Source organism: Silurus aristotelis (genome assembly GCF_946808225.1).
Source record: "Silurus aristotelis genome assembly, chromosome: 4".
Taxonomy (NCBI): Eukaryota; Metazoa; Chordata; class Actinopteri; order Siluriformes; family Siluridae; genus Silurus; species Silurus aristotelis.
The window spans coordinates 15497370-15514272 of NC_139577.1; the positions used below are offsets into that span (position 1 = coordinate 15497370).

General features: G+C 38.9%; 2 protein-coding genes across 4 annotated transcripts in view; both read left to right on the plus strand.

The window, feature by feature from the left end:
• Window positions 1-16903, plus strand: part of marchf8 (membrane-associated ring finger (C3HC4) 8) — a 72347-nt gene that overhangs the window by 48746 nt on the left and 6698 nt on the right. For all 3 annotated transcript variants that reach the window (XM_083539316.1, XM_083539317.1, XM_083539318.1), the window contains 3 exons: window positions 3574-3624; window positions 10910-10989; window positions 15989-16169. In XM_083539316.1, the coding sequence (XP_083395442.1) occupies window positions 3574-3624; window positions 10910-10989; window positions 15989-16169 (312 nt within the window). The remainder of the gene's footprint in view (window positions 1-3573; window positions 3625-10909; window positions 10990-15988; window positions 16170-16903) is intronic.
• Window positions 10996-13953, plus strand: LOC310724889 (uncharacterized protein). Its single transcript, XM_083539320.1, has one exon. The coding sequence runs from the start codon at window positions 11427-11429 to the stop codon at window positions 12240-12242; it is 816 nt and encodes a 271-aa protein (XP_083395446.1). The 5' UTR covers window positions 10996-11426; the 3' UTR covers window positions 12243-13953.

Consider the following 16903-nt stretch of genomic DNA (forward strand, 5'->3'; position numbering starts at 1 on the left):
GTGCAGTTCCTTTGAAGGACATCAACACAACATTCACACAAGAATCATCACACTGTTCTGCAAAAGACTCTGAGCTCTCAGCTGAGATGAACTTCAACTGTGTCTTTTTTATTATTTTTTTTATTTATTTTTTTTTACACTGAGGGCTTGAATTGTACAGTTTTATTGTCAGAGAGCCTGCTATGTTTGTGTGTGTGTGTGTGTGTGTGTGTGTGTGTGTGTGTGTGTTAAGAAAAGGATGGTTACAGCTGGAAAAGAGCCTTCTTTCTTTTCAGAGATGTTAAGCTGTGTGTGTGTGTGTGTGTGTGTGTGTGTGTGTGTGTGTGTGTGTGTGTGTGTGTGTGTGTGTGTGTGTGTGTGTGTCCCTATTATGGCTTATCTTGTATATGTGCAAGAACCTCTCTGTGTAACTCTAGTTATCTGTTTGTGTGTGTGTGTCTGTCCTGTTTATCTGTGTGTGTATGTGTGTGTGTGGTTATCTGAATTAGTCTGTGATTGTGTCTGTCTGTCTGTCTGTGTAATCCTCATTTGTCTGTGTGTCTTAAGTGAGGTTGAAAGTTCTGCGTAGCCTGTTAAAGATGTGCATTAAAAATTAGTCACATGACATGGAGTTTTGGTCCAGGTGTGTGTGTGTGTGTGTGTGTGTGTGTGTGTTTAAGCTCATGCTTGCTTTTAAACGTAGGTCTAGCTTTCAAAAATACACGCTTTCTTATTTGCTATACTGACTATAGAAAACGGATCACTGTTTAGTCTCTTGCCTGCTGGTGTGTATAATATATTACTAGTGCTCTAGATTGAGTGCACGACACACTGTGTACTACAGCACATTTGTTTCTGTACACAATATGTGCTAATTGTCCTTCAACCTTCATTGGTCATTAGTCCATAGCTTTGTTGATGGCTAGAGACCTGTGGTATGTTTTAGTGATATTAAGAACAAAAAAAAAATCCCAGAAACACTGCAACAGCCACTTCGCCATATTAGTGTCACTATTGTGCTGCATCCAGCACGTGATTTTCAGCAACAATCTTGTCTGTGGTTGTCCCTTTCCATTGATAGGGAAAGTGAATAGGTTATTAAGCACTAAGCAACAGTCAGTATGTGTATATCTGCATTTATTTGTCACACCAGACACAATTTGTTGTATGTTAAAGATCATCATCACATTGGCTTCCAAAATATAATGACTAAAATTTTCCCATTATGTGTATTAGTATACCTGGTACAGCAAAATCTAGCATCCCTAGTTATAATTGCCCCATGCTACAAATGAGCACTCCAATTTCAGTTGCAATGGGATGTGGGTGTACAGACCAATCACAAATTACAGCCTTTGTGTTCCTGTGTTGATTTTAATGTCATCTCAACACAATGTTACACTTTTTCTGGATATTCTAATATTACACATATAATACTTTTTTTTGCTACTAAATATGAATGTGTTCAGCACTCTGCCTCAAGGCCTTGTAGTATGGCTTTATTCAGGACCTGAGCCAGGGATATAGGTAAAGATAATTAAATAAAATAAAATTTCTGCTAGCTTTAATCAGATTTTTCTCCACTCGTGTCTGCCATCTCATTAACACACTAATGTACCACTGGTTTCTTGGTCTTTTGCCTGCTGATATTCAACTCATCATTGTCTTTCATGTTCATCCACAACTATCAGTTCTTCTTCCTTTTTCTTCATTTGCTAGACTTTTTAACTGGTACTGACTCTTGCTTGCTCAATGTGGTTGTGGATATATACTCATTTTGTGCCGATTTGTATTTGTAAATGCGCAATGCAAATAAAATCTATCGTATTTTTCGGACTATAAGCCGCTACTTTTTTCCTACGTTTTGAACCCCGCGGTTTAAACAACGAAGCACCTAATTTATGAATTTTTCCTGGGTTTTTCTCGGTTTCACAAACTTCAAGCCAAAAAGCTAAGCAACATAACATTAGACCAATTAAATTTCCGAACGGAAACAAAAAAAATGCACCTCACCTGTGTTCTGAGCTGCACGGCATCGGGAGAAAAACATTTTTTTTTTTAACGCACGACGATGCCAAAAGATAAACTCCCGAGAGAAATAGTTGTGAAAGGAAGGAGAAGGACAGTGAACAATTACTTTCTTGGTAGGCTACTGTTTAGATACAAGCCATTGTAACGCGTTGAGTCCGAGTCAAGGGAGAGCTCACTAACTCCAGTTGCAACAGAAATCATATGAGCACAGACAGGTTTCCAAAACTCATGCTTTTTTTATTTTTCTTGGCAACAGCATTAAGGGATAGTCAAAAAACTTAGAAATGAGCATCAGAAAATAATAAGGACATAATCCTCGTCTTGAACACATGCATTAATATCGGAAGAATGCAGTGGCAGCCTATTCCCAAAATACCGCTCTGCTCCTAAAGGAAGCACAACATATTTCACCTGTTACACCGTGTGTAACGTGTCTTTCATTAAAGCCTGTGTAAAGTACATTAGTGTAGACAGTGTAGTGTATGCTTATAGACAGGTGCGGCTTATTTATGTTAAAAATATTTGTAAAATTCAGTGGGTGAGGCTTATATATGGGTGCGCTTTATAGTCCGGAAATTAAAGTACGGTAATTGTATTGTTCCAGCCTCCCGGAATAGCCCTTTCGAAAGAGTTGTAGTGTCTGTAAGCAGCAGCCTTTGTTATATCTTGTTTTGTCTCAATGATCATTCCTGCTATTTAGCTAGATGTCTTTTATGTGAGGGAAAAATCGAATATTAAAATAAATAAATAAATCACTTTCCACTCCTGTGAACTCACACGGAGGCTGAACACACTTAAAGGAGACTCTTACTGCTAGATGTCACAAGGATGAGAGAACAGATCACCTGCAATTGGCTAGCGCTATCTGACTGACATGCAGGAGAGAAATGCCAATCAGAGAAATGGCCTTCTTACCCTGAGTGAAAGGCCAGTTATAGTCTCTTGCACTACTGGTGTGATTTTCAACTGAAAAAGGTCATAATTCTATAAATTACTCCTGAATGCCTCAAAGTAAAGACAGGAGAAACATGCAGAAGGCTCTAAAGGTTTTTGCTAGTTGCTGATGGATGCTCTGGCTTGATAACTGTTCTTTTCTTGGGGATTCATTTTTAAGCAGCTAAACTTATTTGAGAACAGGCCCTCAGAACGTCTGCTGTTTTGCCAGCTAAATCCTCTTTACAGATCTTTCTTCTTCTCTACTCGTACTTGACTCCATTCAATGGGTTTAAATAGTAGTCATGTAAAGCTGTTAGCAAATATTGATGGTTTAGAATATACAGACATATTTTTTTTTTATTTTTCCAAGTTATTTTCTCTGTCAGTAAGGTAATTAAATGTTCCACAAATGCATTTTTTGACTATGCTCTTGTAATTTATCCAAACTGACAGCATGGAATCAAAAGTGCTGACATGGAAGATTTGATAAAATAGGAACCTTTATCATATTTCAAAACGGTTGCTTTATTTAGAACACATTCAACAAGGTTGTCATTTCCAATGCTGGCGATACGCACGAGCATTGTTTCTGTGGTAACACTGTTCTTCTTCTTCTCTTCTTTACAGAATGAGAAACCACTGGGTCATTCTGCAAGCAGGTCAAGCAACATTTCTAAGGTATGGAAATCTGTTTTCCTCCTACCTTCTTACACAGTGTTTGTTTATATGATTGTGTGTATGCGTATGCGTATGTGTGCATTTGTGGGTTTGTTTGCGCACGCGTGTGTCTGTGTGTGTGTGTGAGAGAGAAAGAGATTGAGGACAGGTGAACTTTAGTGCTTTCCAGGGGGTCTGCATCTAAAATTCTCACATTATAAAATCTTATCTCTCATTTCTATTTTGTGAGCACGACTCAGACACTTAGACTGTACCAGGCTCAGGAGATTGATGGTCTGAACATTTTGTATAATTTAGAGGCAGAGAAATAGGGAAGGCAATACATAAACCATGGTAAAAAGCAAACCTCATTTTTTGCTAACTCAAATTTATCATCTAAATCTAAAAAATTAGTCAGTTTAATAACAATGGGTCTTATTTATCAAGTCGGATGCAAACCGAATTAATCTCAGAATGTTTGTATGTGCATTCATACAAGAATTTTTCGTATTCATGAAAATTGTATAAATTCAGAAAGCATTTGTATTCTCTTCATGCACCTAAAAGTATGTCAATTTATGCATAAGAATACGTACTAATATAATCGGTACTTGACTGAATTCCTATATTTCCAATAATTACTGCACTTAGACTTACTGCATTGCACAGATGCTCTTATCCAGAGCCACTTACAGAGGTGCTTTGTTCAGGGAATACAAATATCAAGAAAGTTTTATTAAACCCTGTCGTTTTATGTTATTTACATAAAAAAAAAAAAAAAAAAGAAATTCATAAAAATAAAAATATAGTCATTCAATTAGAACAAAAGAGCTGGCGCTGTGTAAACGGAGGACGGGCTGCTATGCATGCGCATAGCTGGAAGCTGTAAACAATTGCCTCAGCTGAAGGAAGAATTGGCACTCAATTATTATTATTTATAACATTATTCAATTATTTTTATTGGCATAGACATGAGTCAAAATAATTGACACTTCTGACTTTTACCCTTGAATGAATGAACGCATGAATGACTAAATGAATGAATTAATGAACGCATGAACAAATTAACAAATGAACGAAATAATTCTTGCTAAAATAGCTCGGAAACACTTGCTATAGTTTTGTATTTGTCCTATACAAACACAGACAATTACCCACTTTATACACACTGCAGGGCAGCCATGTCTTGGCTGAATCAAGCTCAGTGGAGTGGGATTTTTCAGGGATCAGGCGGGGTAAAAGCTATCACTTTGGCACAGGTTTTGTTCTCTTAACTGTGCACAAGTGCACTAACTCGGCATTATGAGCCTCTTAACCTCTTAGCCGATAAACCAGCTCCATGTGTTAATAGATATCATCTAGGTGGTGAATTGGTGGTTTGGCAGAAAGGCTGTGTGATCCAGCTTTTGAGACCCCACTGCTCTCATCTAACACTGATGGGAGCCCTTTAGAGCCTTTCGGCTAAAGATAAAAACACAAGCAGGACTGACACCGCATCACCCGTGGTTCTAAATTTGTCACCATTTAACACTGAGGCTGTTCACACAGTCAGATTAAACGTCTTCATTTAGCTTCGGAATGAATCGGTATGCGGTGGTTTACATGCAGACAGCATTAGATCTCTGTGGAAGGACCCCATCATTTTAGAGCCATTTAATCAGCTGCAATATAAATAATAGAAAATATGCCCCATCATACATTTGTGTTCTGTTAACCGCAAGCATACCATCCAGCACATACACACACGTATATACACACAGTGCATGAGGGCATGTTAACTGATAACACCTCAAATGTGTATTCTTGCTAAGAATCTCTCTCGGCTTCTATGTCTCTTTCATTTTCTCTCTCTCTCTCTCTCTCGCTCTCGCTCTCGCTCTCTTTGTCTCCTTCACTATTTTTTTCTCTCATTTTCTGTGCTATCAGTCCAGCTACCACAGTGGGCTTCTGTTAGAACCGTTCAGAGTGTGATCATTGTGCCTATTGTGGCAAAAACCTTTTCTCTCAAATAAGTGTCTCTGTGTCATACGTTATATCATCTCTCTCGCTTACTATTTCTGTCTGTCTGTCTGTCTGTCTGTCTGTCTGTCTGTCTGTCTGTCTGTCTGTCTGTCTGTCTGTCTCTGTCTGTCTGTCTGTCTGTGTCTGTCTGTCTGTCTGTCTCCTCTCTTCCTCTCTTTCTGTCTCACACCCTGTTGAGTGACTTTTTTTTGCTTGTTACATCTGTGTGTACTTATTTCTAACATTCCTGTAACCATGTGCCTGTCAGCAGAGTGAGCAGATGACAGGCAGCATTATTTGCATTTGGCTAACTGTGCCCAAACACTTGTAGGTTGATGCCTCTAGACAATACGCAAGTGTTATGCACATATTTCGGTGCATTTCAAGAGGATCTGTTTTAAATAAAAATATGGAAAAATATGAAAATAACGAAACTGTAATTATTTGAATTCATTACAGGGTACCATGCATACACATTCATAATTAGCAGATATTTATCATAGCCAAACTACCAATGTGAGGTGGAAGAAAATGTGAAAACCTGGAGGAAATCCACTTCTATATACAAAGAGCTGTTGGGTAGCAATGCTATGCAAAATATAAACCTCGCTTGTAAAAATATGAAAGGCAAATAAAGGGTATCATTTTGTAAATAATGTTGACAGGCATTATTATTTGTATTTGTTTGCTTCAGTTGTTTCTGGGAATTATATTTGTGGTTTTAGAACCTAGGGGCCTTGCTGTAAAGGGGCCTTTTTTTGTGTGTGATGTAATATATACTATGCACGTCATAACCAGAACACAAAGCATATCATTCTGATTCCAGGCACCCTATTATTTCCCTGTATAGAGCACTATAAAATAGCAGTGAAACTCATTTTAGGGTCAATAGATTCTGCGCTATTATATTGCCCCCTTAAGCCTAAAATATCGTTTTATAAGCATTAACCTTCCGAGGAGAGCGAGAGATGATAATTTGCAGAAAAAACCTTGAGAGGCAGATTGCTCAAAATGGGAATATTGTGGTTAGATGAGCACTTTAGCTTGTCTGCAGGCCATGTGAAATGACAAGTACCCAATAGGAGGGACTGGGAATGACTGTACACAAAACGATGACCATTAAGAAATGTAGCATTAAGTGCAATGTTCTAAAGACTTCGGCTCACTACTGTAGCGGGATTAGATTTATGAGTATGTACTCTCCTCAGGGTGTGGGCTCGGTCATATAAGTGATGGATTTTTAAAGCATATATCTTAGGTTTATATCCTGTTGTGTACTTAGATATGAACATCTGACTGACTAGTTTGACCTTGGGGGAACATTTGTCTGGTCCATACAAGGGAAAAAGTACAAAACTTTAACCTTTATTTAAAAGATTCCAAAAACGAATAACTATATGAATGGAACGTCCAATGATGTTAAAACAAATATGCTCAGCGATCAGAGCAGTCTCCCTATTAATTTTTTATTGTCCAGTATAATCAATACATTTCAATTAAATAGTAGGTGTAAAGATTTTAGTGACTAACACACCTCTCTCCTTTTTTATTTTCTGTTTTAAATGTGCATTGTTTTTGTGTTCCCTGTGCTTTGAAGTTAATGCTTTCCATTTCGGTAACATAGTTAAAATTTGACTTCCCTCACGAACGTATTACCACAAGTTTGTTTATTCTCTGCCTCACACTTTAACCGCAGTGTAAATTATTATTTTTTAAACTTTTATTATTAAAGATACACAGAAAGGTCAAGGGTATAAAAAAAAAAAAAAAAAAAAAAAGAAAAAAAAAAAAAGAAAAGTGTGAGTGCAGTGTCAGAGTGACTACACACTCTGTACCAGAAATACTATTAATAATGCGTTGTAAAACTCTTGTAAAAAAAAATGTTTTGCGCACATTTTTACCACATTTTTTTTTTTCGTTTTATGTACAGCTTAAAATGAAAAATTCTTTCTCTTAAAAGGAGAAAATACTGACAATTCAGCATATTGAGGGAGTAAATGAATGAAGGATGGAAGGAATAAAGACATTTGTTACACACACACACACACACACACACACACACACGTACAGTAAGGAAAATAAGTATTTGAACACCCTGCTATTTTGCAAGTTCTCCCACTTAAAAATCATGGAGGGATCTGAAATTGTCATCGTAGGTGCATGTCCACTGTGAGACACATAATCTAAAAAAAAAAATCCAGAAAGCACAATGTATGATTTTTTTTCACTATTTATTTGTATCATACAGCTGCAAATAAGTATTTGAACACCTGAGAAAGTCAATGTTAATATTGCAATTACAGAGGTCAAATGTTTCCTGTAGTTTTTCACCAGGTTTGCAACACTGCAGGAGGGATTTTGGCCCACTCCTTCACACAGATCTTCTCTAGATTGTTCAGGTTTCTGGCCTGTCGCTGAGAAACACGGAGTTTGAGCTCCCTCCAAAGATTCTCTATTGGGTTTAGGTCTGGAGACTGGCTAGGCCACGCCAGAACCTTGATATGCTTCTTACAGAGCCACTCTTACAGTTATCCTGGCTGTGTGCTTCGGGTCATGGTCATGTTGGAAGACGCAGCCTCGACCCATCTTCAATGCTCTTACTGAGGGAAGGAGGTTGTTCCCCAAAATCTTGCAATACATGGCCCCGGTCATCCTCTCCTTAATACAGTGCAGTCCCCCTGTCCCATGTGCAGAAAAACACACCCAAAGCATGATGCTACCACCCCCATGCTTCACAGTAGGGATGGTGTTCTTGGGATGGTACTCATCATTCTTCTTCCTCCAAACACGTTTAGTGGAATTATGACGCAAAAGTTCTATTTTGGTCTCATCTGACCACATGCCTTTCTCCCATGACTCCTCTGGATCATCCAAATGGTCATTGGCAAACTTAAGACGTGCCTGGACATGTGCTGGTTTAAGCAGGGGAACCTTCCGTGCCATGCATGATTTCAAACCATGATGTCTTAGTGTATTACCAACAGTAACCTTGGAAACGGTGGTCCCAGCTCTTTTCAGGTCATTGACCAGCTCCTCCCGTGTAGTTCTGGGCTGATTTCTCACCTCTTTAGGATCATTAAGACCCCACGAGGTGAGATCTTGCATGGAGCCCCAGTCCGAGGGAGATTGACAGTCATGTTTAGCTTCTTCCATTTTCTAATGATTGCTCCAACAGTGGACCTTTTTTCACCAAGCTGCTTGGCAATTTCCCCGTAGCCCTTTCCAGCCTTGTGGAGGTGTACAATTTTGTCTCTAGTGTCTTTGGACAGCTCTTTGGTCTTGGCCATGTTAGTAGTAGATTCTTACTGATTGTATGGGGTGGACAGGTGTCTTTATGCAGCTAACGACCTCAAACAGGTGCATGTAATTTAGGATAATAAATGTAGTGGAGGTGGACATTTTAAAGGCAGACTAACAGGTGTTTGAGGGTCAGAATTCTAGCTGATAGACAGGTGTTCAAATACTTATTTGCAGCTGTATCATACAAATAAATAGTTTAAAAATCATATATTGTGATTTCAGTTTTGTTTTTGTTTTTTTAGATTATGTCTCTCACAGTGGACATGCACCTACGATGACAATTTCAGACCCCTTCATGATTTCTAAGTGGGAGAACTTGCAAAATAGCAGGGTGTTCAAATACTTATTTTCCTCACTGTATATACACATTAGGATTACCCAAATGGTATCTAACAAATGTTAACTATTTAATTAGATGTTTCCATTTATTAAATTTTATGTAATCAATTCAATTTGTGCCAATTAAATCAATTACTACATTGATTGCCTATAATAAAGTGTATTACATTCATTTGATTTACTCTATTCTATTCTTTTTTATTTGTATATATTATATTTTTTTATATTATACAATATAATTGTCTATATTATTTAACTGAACAGGAATTTTATTTACAATTTGAATTAAAAAGGGAAACTATTAATGCTTGCAAATGTTACTAAAAAACTATAATAACTAAACTATAACTAAAATAAACTGCTTTGATAATAAACCGAGAAGCAAGTATGTTCTGCATTTCTTCCGGCTTAAACTTCTGCATTTCTTCCGGCTTAATGTACTGAAATTGAACCGAACCGTGAATTTTGTTTACCATCACACCTCTACTTTGCAGTAATATTTTTGAATAACAATGTTTACTCAACATGGATTGTGTCGTTCCACAAATTTCAGCAGTCTGGTTTGATCTGGGATGGTACATGCAGGTCCTGTATAGGCAACTTTTCTTTAAAATCGAGACTTGTTTGCTGTATTTGTACCTGATACTCGAATCTGAATCATGAGCATGCAGCGTAGGAGTATTAGAAGACATTTTTACTGTGTGTTAGTGTAAGCTAGACAGGTGTTTCTCAACAAAATAGTCCAGTGCTGTCCTGTTTATTTTTTTTGATACCTGCCTGGAGTCTTAGACACTGTTCCTGTAAGGTGTTTGTGTGTATGCATGTGGGGTTCTGTTAAATGCCAGAGCCTGTATCATGTTTAAATACCCACACTGAGGGCTGATTACCTCCTGCGGGATTAGTGAAACTGCAGGAAGTCGTAATAATTCAATATAAATTTTGAGCTTAGTCACCACACACACACACGCGCGCACACACACTTCATCTTTTTTTCCACACACAGTGATTTGTACAGGGGCAGTGGAGTTCAGCAGTACATGAAACCCCTGCATCTTCGCAGGATAACAGAGCAGTAAATATGCCTGCGACATGTAGTAGCAATTTTCACCCTCTGTTTTCTTCTTTAGAATTAAAAACTTGGGGCACGACGAGGTTCGATTCTTCTTGACTTTACTAGCAGTATCAGTATTTTCTTTGCATTATTTGGAATGCTTGCTCTAAATAATTGTATATATAAATATTATTATTTAAAAGCCCTTTTTAATGTGTGTGTGTGTCCATGCCTTTCAAAAGGTCAGCATTTCACACTATATTGATTACTGTCAGGCTCTGGGCCATATAAGTTCTCGGTGTGCTTCACTGTGAATCAATAACTAATTGGTCTTGGACACAGAGAAATTAAACCTGGCTTGTGGCATGTGTATCTATGATAATACAATTTCTACAGTTCTGTGGTGTCACATGAAATCAAAATAGTGCAAATTGCATATAAAATAAAACTGTTCAGTATTTAGATGTACGAAGCTATTGTGAAACTTTCATTTCCTTAATTCAGGTGGTGTTTTTGCAACATGACTTAAAGTGCTGACAGTGTGTCTACTTCTCTCATTTAAAACCTGAATGTGTGTTTTTTTTTTTTTTCTTCTTTTTTTTTGTCCTCTTAAAGGCAGGGAGCCCGACTTCTGTGAACACCCCTATCAGCTTCCCTCGAACTTCAGTCACGCCTTCAAACCAGGACATCTGCAGGTACCACCAGCTTGTCTGTATGTTTAAAATGAGCTCCTTCATGTGCTGCTGCCGCTTCAAAGCAGGTAGTTCTCTGCATTAGTCATGAAAATTATAATGCTAGCAACCAGCAGAGGTTAAAGCTTTTATTTAAGAACTGGTATTTTGACTCATACTTTTCTACTGCTTTTTGTGTGTTTTTTTTTTTTTTTATGTGCAATTTTTAAAGCTCAGTGTTCTCATGCTGTGTACTGCATGTTGCATGTCGATGTTTCATTATTCTTTCTGCTTGTCTCTCGCCCCTGCTTCTGTCCCGTGTTTTTGTCTGTTTTTATGTCCTGCTGTGCAGTTCTTACACTAGCGCTCCGGCTTACAGGCAGGTCTCTAAGAAACCTGCTCAGACAGCTGTGGTTTTGCTCAACTCCGATGATAAGCATTGGCCATCGCAGAGCATCACTATGACAAATCTCTGTCTCGACTCGCCCATCAAACCCAAAAATAAATCCATGTTTGGGGCCGAGTGGCTCTCCCTGTTAAAGCCCTCGGTCAACCTCAGACCGCACGCCGGCACGCTCAAGTTTTCCAAGTCTCTGAATGACGTGGGTCAGAAGATGGACAGGCGGTGCAGCCTGCAGTTTGCTGAACGCACACGCTCAGATGGTGAATTGCACTCCGATATGAAAGGAGATGTAGAAAGTGGGCACCAAGCCAAGACTCTGGTAGTCAAGCTGACTCACCTGCCTCCACTCTACTCTACTCAGCACACCTCCTTCTCCACCACCTACGGCTACGCGAGTGCTCACCCTGCTGACATTCAGAAGACCTCCAATCTGCTGCGCTTCTTCTTCCCATTCCCTCGCTCCTCCACAACGGGCAGTCTGCCTCTGGGCGAACCGCCCTCCTGTGCAAAGCCATCCAGTGCCTTGCCGGAGGTAAATGGGGTATGTACTGAGGAGCTGGGTGATGACGATGTGTTTGAGGAAGAGTCTAGTAGTTGGAGGCTAAAATCTGAGCATCACCACGCTCCTCTCTGCTTCCTGGAGGAGGACGGTGATCTGGACGGCTGCTTCTCACCACTGATGGAGAAAAAAGGTCCACCCTCGCCATACTCTCTGACTGGGGATTGCTGCAGGTTGGTGAGGCTTCTCCTCTCCGACTCAGTCAATTACTCATGTACCCTTTCTCTAGAAAAGTGCTCCATCTCTAGAATCCCATCATCCCACCTGCCTTTCCAACAGTCTCCACAACCCCTATGGCTCCACCCATATGATTAAATCTCATATGCTGCTCTGCTGCCTTTTAAATTTCTTTTTTTCTGCTAATTACAGTCAGTTAGTAAAGCAAACCATTAAGTAATAGCATTGTGCTTTAGTAAATATTGTATTGTATTGTATATGCTGATGCAAGCATGGTATATTAAGTTGCATAGTGTATAGATTTTCGCTGTGGAAAATAATAGCAAGAGGTTGTCCAAAGGAAAACAGTAGACCAGACCTATTGCAGTTTGTCAATTCATGGAACGTTTCCAAGTTTTGTCAGAGAAAATGTATGTGGGAGATTCGATTACGGCACAGGTCATAGTTGCAAAACACGAGGTGCTAAAAGCAAACCAAGATTAATGCAATTCTATCAGCTCATCCTTGAGCCCATTTCCGAGCTAGGTAATTGACTTAGACATGCTATTAAACCACAGAAAACTTCAAATTGAGGAATAGAAGAATTGATTTTCTAAATTGTCCATTTTAGTTCTGATGGCTTTTTTTTGTGCAATTTAATTTTATTTAAAGCAGTTTAAAGTCTGCTTTTGTGTTTGCATGTCTGAGTTTGCTCATAATTTTTTAGGGTTTTCGATTTAATCAGTGCTGTTTAAAAATATTAGTGAAAGTATGAAAAGAAAACAAATTTGTCATTGCTGTTTTCATGACTTCATTCTCTAGTAAAGTTCGCTGCCTTTGATGTGTATGCTGTCTGACTCGGCTTTAAAAAAAAAAGTTAACAGTCCAATCGCTGCTCGCGTAGTCCAGCATTTCACAGATTCATCAGCTCTTCCCAGTTACACAGGGCTGCTAATGGCCTTCTCTTCGGTGTCTACTTTACAAGACCTGCAAATAACTAGCTCAAGAATATGGATCAGTTGGCCTGATTCATAGTGAAGGTGACCTCAAACGGGCAGTGCACGGATGTGTTTGGGTTTAAGTGATGCTGTTAGAAATATGCAGCATGAGCTTGAGAAAGCATTTGCACAATATAAATGTCTCTGTTCAGGGATGTGAGCTTATATGCATAATATGCATATAGAATATGCATAGGTTATCATTATATGATAGATGAATTCTTGACTGTATCTGTGAGCAAAAAAAAATAGCCTTAAGGTTATATTACGGTTTGCTAAGAAATCCGGTCAGATTGTGATCATTAGTCAGTATGACACTTTATGGAATATTATTTTTAAAACACAATAAGTAATATTTTTAGGCTGGACTGCCATCAATCTCTGTATACTGAGAACTGCCTGCAGTCTTTGTACTGTAGTTAAATCATATGTATAGGATTGTAGTGGATGCTTAAGACAAGGTTAGAGCTGTTGAATATAAAACAGTTGTTCAGTGAAACTATTTTGCTGTTCTTTGGCAACTCTGTCAGAGGTTGCACAGTCAACACTGGGAGCCAGGAGCTGTTACCTGAGTCAATAAGGACGGGGTGTAAAATGGAACGTCTTATGTGATAATTGGATTGAGTCGGTCTAATCGTTGGGAAGCTGTGAGTGTGTCATGGGCTTAAGATATTCTGACTGAAACAAAGCGGAAGGACAGGATGCTGCCTCTGATGTCCCGGTGTCTGTCTTTGTACTGAGGATTAAAAAGCTGAATTTAGTATAATGCTTTTAAAAGCAGATTTAATTATGGATACAGCAGGTCTGGTTGTGTGTGTGTGTGTGTGTGTGTGTGTGTGTGTGTGTGTGTGTGTGTGTGTGTGTGTGTATGTATGTATGTATGTGTATATATATATATATATATATATATATATATATATATTTAAAAAAATGTGTGTGTGTATACTAATTAAAATTATTATTTGGCCTATTTGCTGTTCTCTTCATCCTGCCAACCAGTTTTGTTGCTATTTGTTCATGCAAATTTGTTTTATTCACTTCACACTTGTCTCTTCACCGCAAATGTGAAGCATCTGTCACATTGTTTATCCTATAACTGTTCATGTTATTGAGAATTTCATAGTGCCTCAGAAATGGAGAACTCTTAATGCTTGAAATCAAGTCGCCTGCTGGATTAAAGATTGTAATGTGCGAGGAGCTCAGTGTAGCGACTTCAGTTCCATTTCCTCTAGAGGTTTTTGCAAAGTCTGGACACTCATCAGCTTCCTGAATTGAATAGCAAAATGAAATGTCCCCTGTTATCAAAGACATATAACATTAGTGCTGACAGCTACTAAATGACCTGCTCCTCTCCATTAGTCTAAATACTGCTAAAGCTCTGCTATCTGTAAGGAAGTCTATGTGCTGAAGGAGCTTTATTTGTCTTTTAATCCTGTATCTTGGATTGGATAAGACTAGCCTGGAAATAGTCATTATCTTGCATGTTCATTGTAGAAAGCCACATCTTGACACTTATAGTGGTGGCCTTCTTTCTTTGCATTAGTTCTTTCACGTTTCTTGCCAAAGAGTTGCCTGTCAGAAACTCGGTTTGAAAACGATTGGACAGTTGTCAGATCTGATATTTCTGCTAAGGTGTGCTGTTCTCTGTTACATGCAGACGTGCTGTTTGCCGTCGGGTCGTTCTTATCTTCTTAAGCCTTCTTTCCCAATCCGGCTGTACTGGAGGCTGCTCTTATAAACCTATAATCAGAAGTGTTTGCCTGGCTCTGTAACTCCTTCAATGTTTTAGGATATTAAAAACCTTCCACAGTTATTGTATTTCACAGCAACTTTTAAAAGAACCGAAGAAAATCCTTTTCAAGCGACGTCCCTCCAAGAGCTTCAGGAATGTTTGAACTGCTTCAGTTTAATGTGAACTGCTTCCAGAGTCACCTTGAACTGCTCGATTTCTCAGCAGCACAGGGGCACAGTTGCCAGCATTGTCAGATGAGTTTTGTAACCTAATAAATAATGGCAGTGCTTACATCTGTCTATTTGTTTCTTAGCTGGTGGACTACAGTGGGCTCACAACAGATTTCTTTGCTTTTGATCAGACCCCTGCTTTCTGTCTTATTTTAGTTTTTAGTTTTTAAATAAACAGATCCTACATTAAATCTCCAAATTCCCCATCCAAATGTTTAAAGCTGCTGTAAGGGATCTTTGGTTTGATTTACATGCACTTCTGAGGATCTTGTGTCTATCAAATTGATCCTACATCATGAGATTAGTGTTTTAGAAAAACTGAATGGACGGTAGGTTGCATGTTTGCTAAATTTACCTAAAGGCAAACTGATTAACACGTACGGGTGTGTGGAAACTATTACACATGCACATCCACGTGATTGTTTAATTGGTTCAGTTTCTAAAATATCACAGCTTCTATATTGTAGGTGAAGGTGCAAGGAAGGAATTGGCTGAACACAAGTCTGTTAAAGCAAGCGTGTGTGTGTGTGTGTGTGTTTGTTTGTTTGTTTGTTTACTTTCCCACTTAAAATTCTTTATATTTCTGAATTCATATGATGCTTGCAGATCTTGTAGAAGGTTTTAAGCTTTGATGTAGTGTCAGTGCTGTCATTTATTTGGATCAGCTTACAGTGTCTGTAGAGAAAGCAGATATGTAAAAACTCAGAGACAGCCCGCATCACATGTCAGATGAGCTTCAGTGCGGATAGTTCGAGACAGAATGCTTCCACAGCATTTATTTATTTTATTTATTTATTTATTTATTTTATCAGAGCATTGATGCAGCTGAACTTCGGGGCAAAACTTTGTGTACGCTGCAGCTGCGATGCAAGCCTTGTGTGCATGTTATAAGTGTTGCAAGCTCTCGATGCAAGTGTGAACCTCTCTCCTCTGTTTGTCGTACAGGATCTGTCACTGCGAGGGTGATGAGGACAGTCCACTGATCACGCCATGCCACTGCACAGGCAGCCTGCGCTTTGTGCACCAGGCCTGTCTGCAGCAGTGGATCAAGAGCTCTGACACCCGTTGCTGTGAGCTCTGCAAGTTTGAGTTTATCATGGAGACCAAACTAAAGCCGTTGCGCAAGGTACACGCACACACGCGCACACACACACACACACTCTGCAGTAGCCATGTTCATTTCAAAGACCATTGAAAATGCACCAGTACTATTTTAATTGACTAGTAATTCCATTTCTTTTTCATTCATAAAGGTTAATTTCTCCCATACACTCTTAAGATCAGAAGACCGCATTCTGCCAAAACAGGCTTGAGTGTGTCTTCATTCTACAAGGCCTGTAATCATTTAACACTTACTGTTTATTAGCATAAGCAACTAAATGAAAGCAGGAATCGAGAATCAATTTTGCTACTGATTACCTCTAAATACATTTCCTGTGTTCTGCATCACATCCAGACCATCCGTCAGTCAGGACGGCTTTGTATCACTGTAGGCTTTCAGCTTTTATAACACATCAAGGTCAGATGTCTGTGAGTTATGCAAGATAGCAGTATGGTCACAATACCAGCTGGAAACACTGGCCTTGTTCACAGTGACGCCATTCTCGTCCATGTGCTGTCTTTCTAATCCATCTTCAAACGCAGAGCGTCGATATCCTGCAATCAGTGGTTCTGATTTTCAGAGCTTAATAAATGCAGCTTTAGTTCTAAGCACAAAGCAATATCCCAGTACATATTAAACATTTTCATACAGTTTAGGAGGAGGAGTGTATAGACAACTTGCACATACTGTGTGTGTGTGTGTGTGTGTGTGTGTGTGTGTGTGTGTGTGTGTGTGTGTGTGTGTGTGTGTGTGTGTGT

Excerpts from the sequence above, each read along its gene's own strand:
- LOC310724889 (XM_083539320.1), top strand. The coding sequence starts at position 11,427 with ATGACAAATCTCTGTCTCGACTCGCCCATCAAACCCAAAAATAAATCC.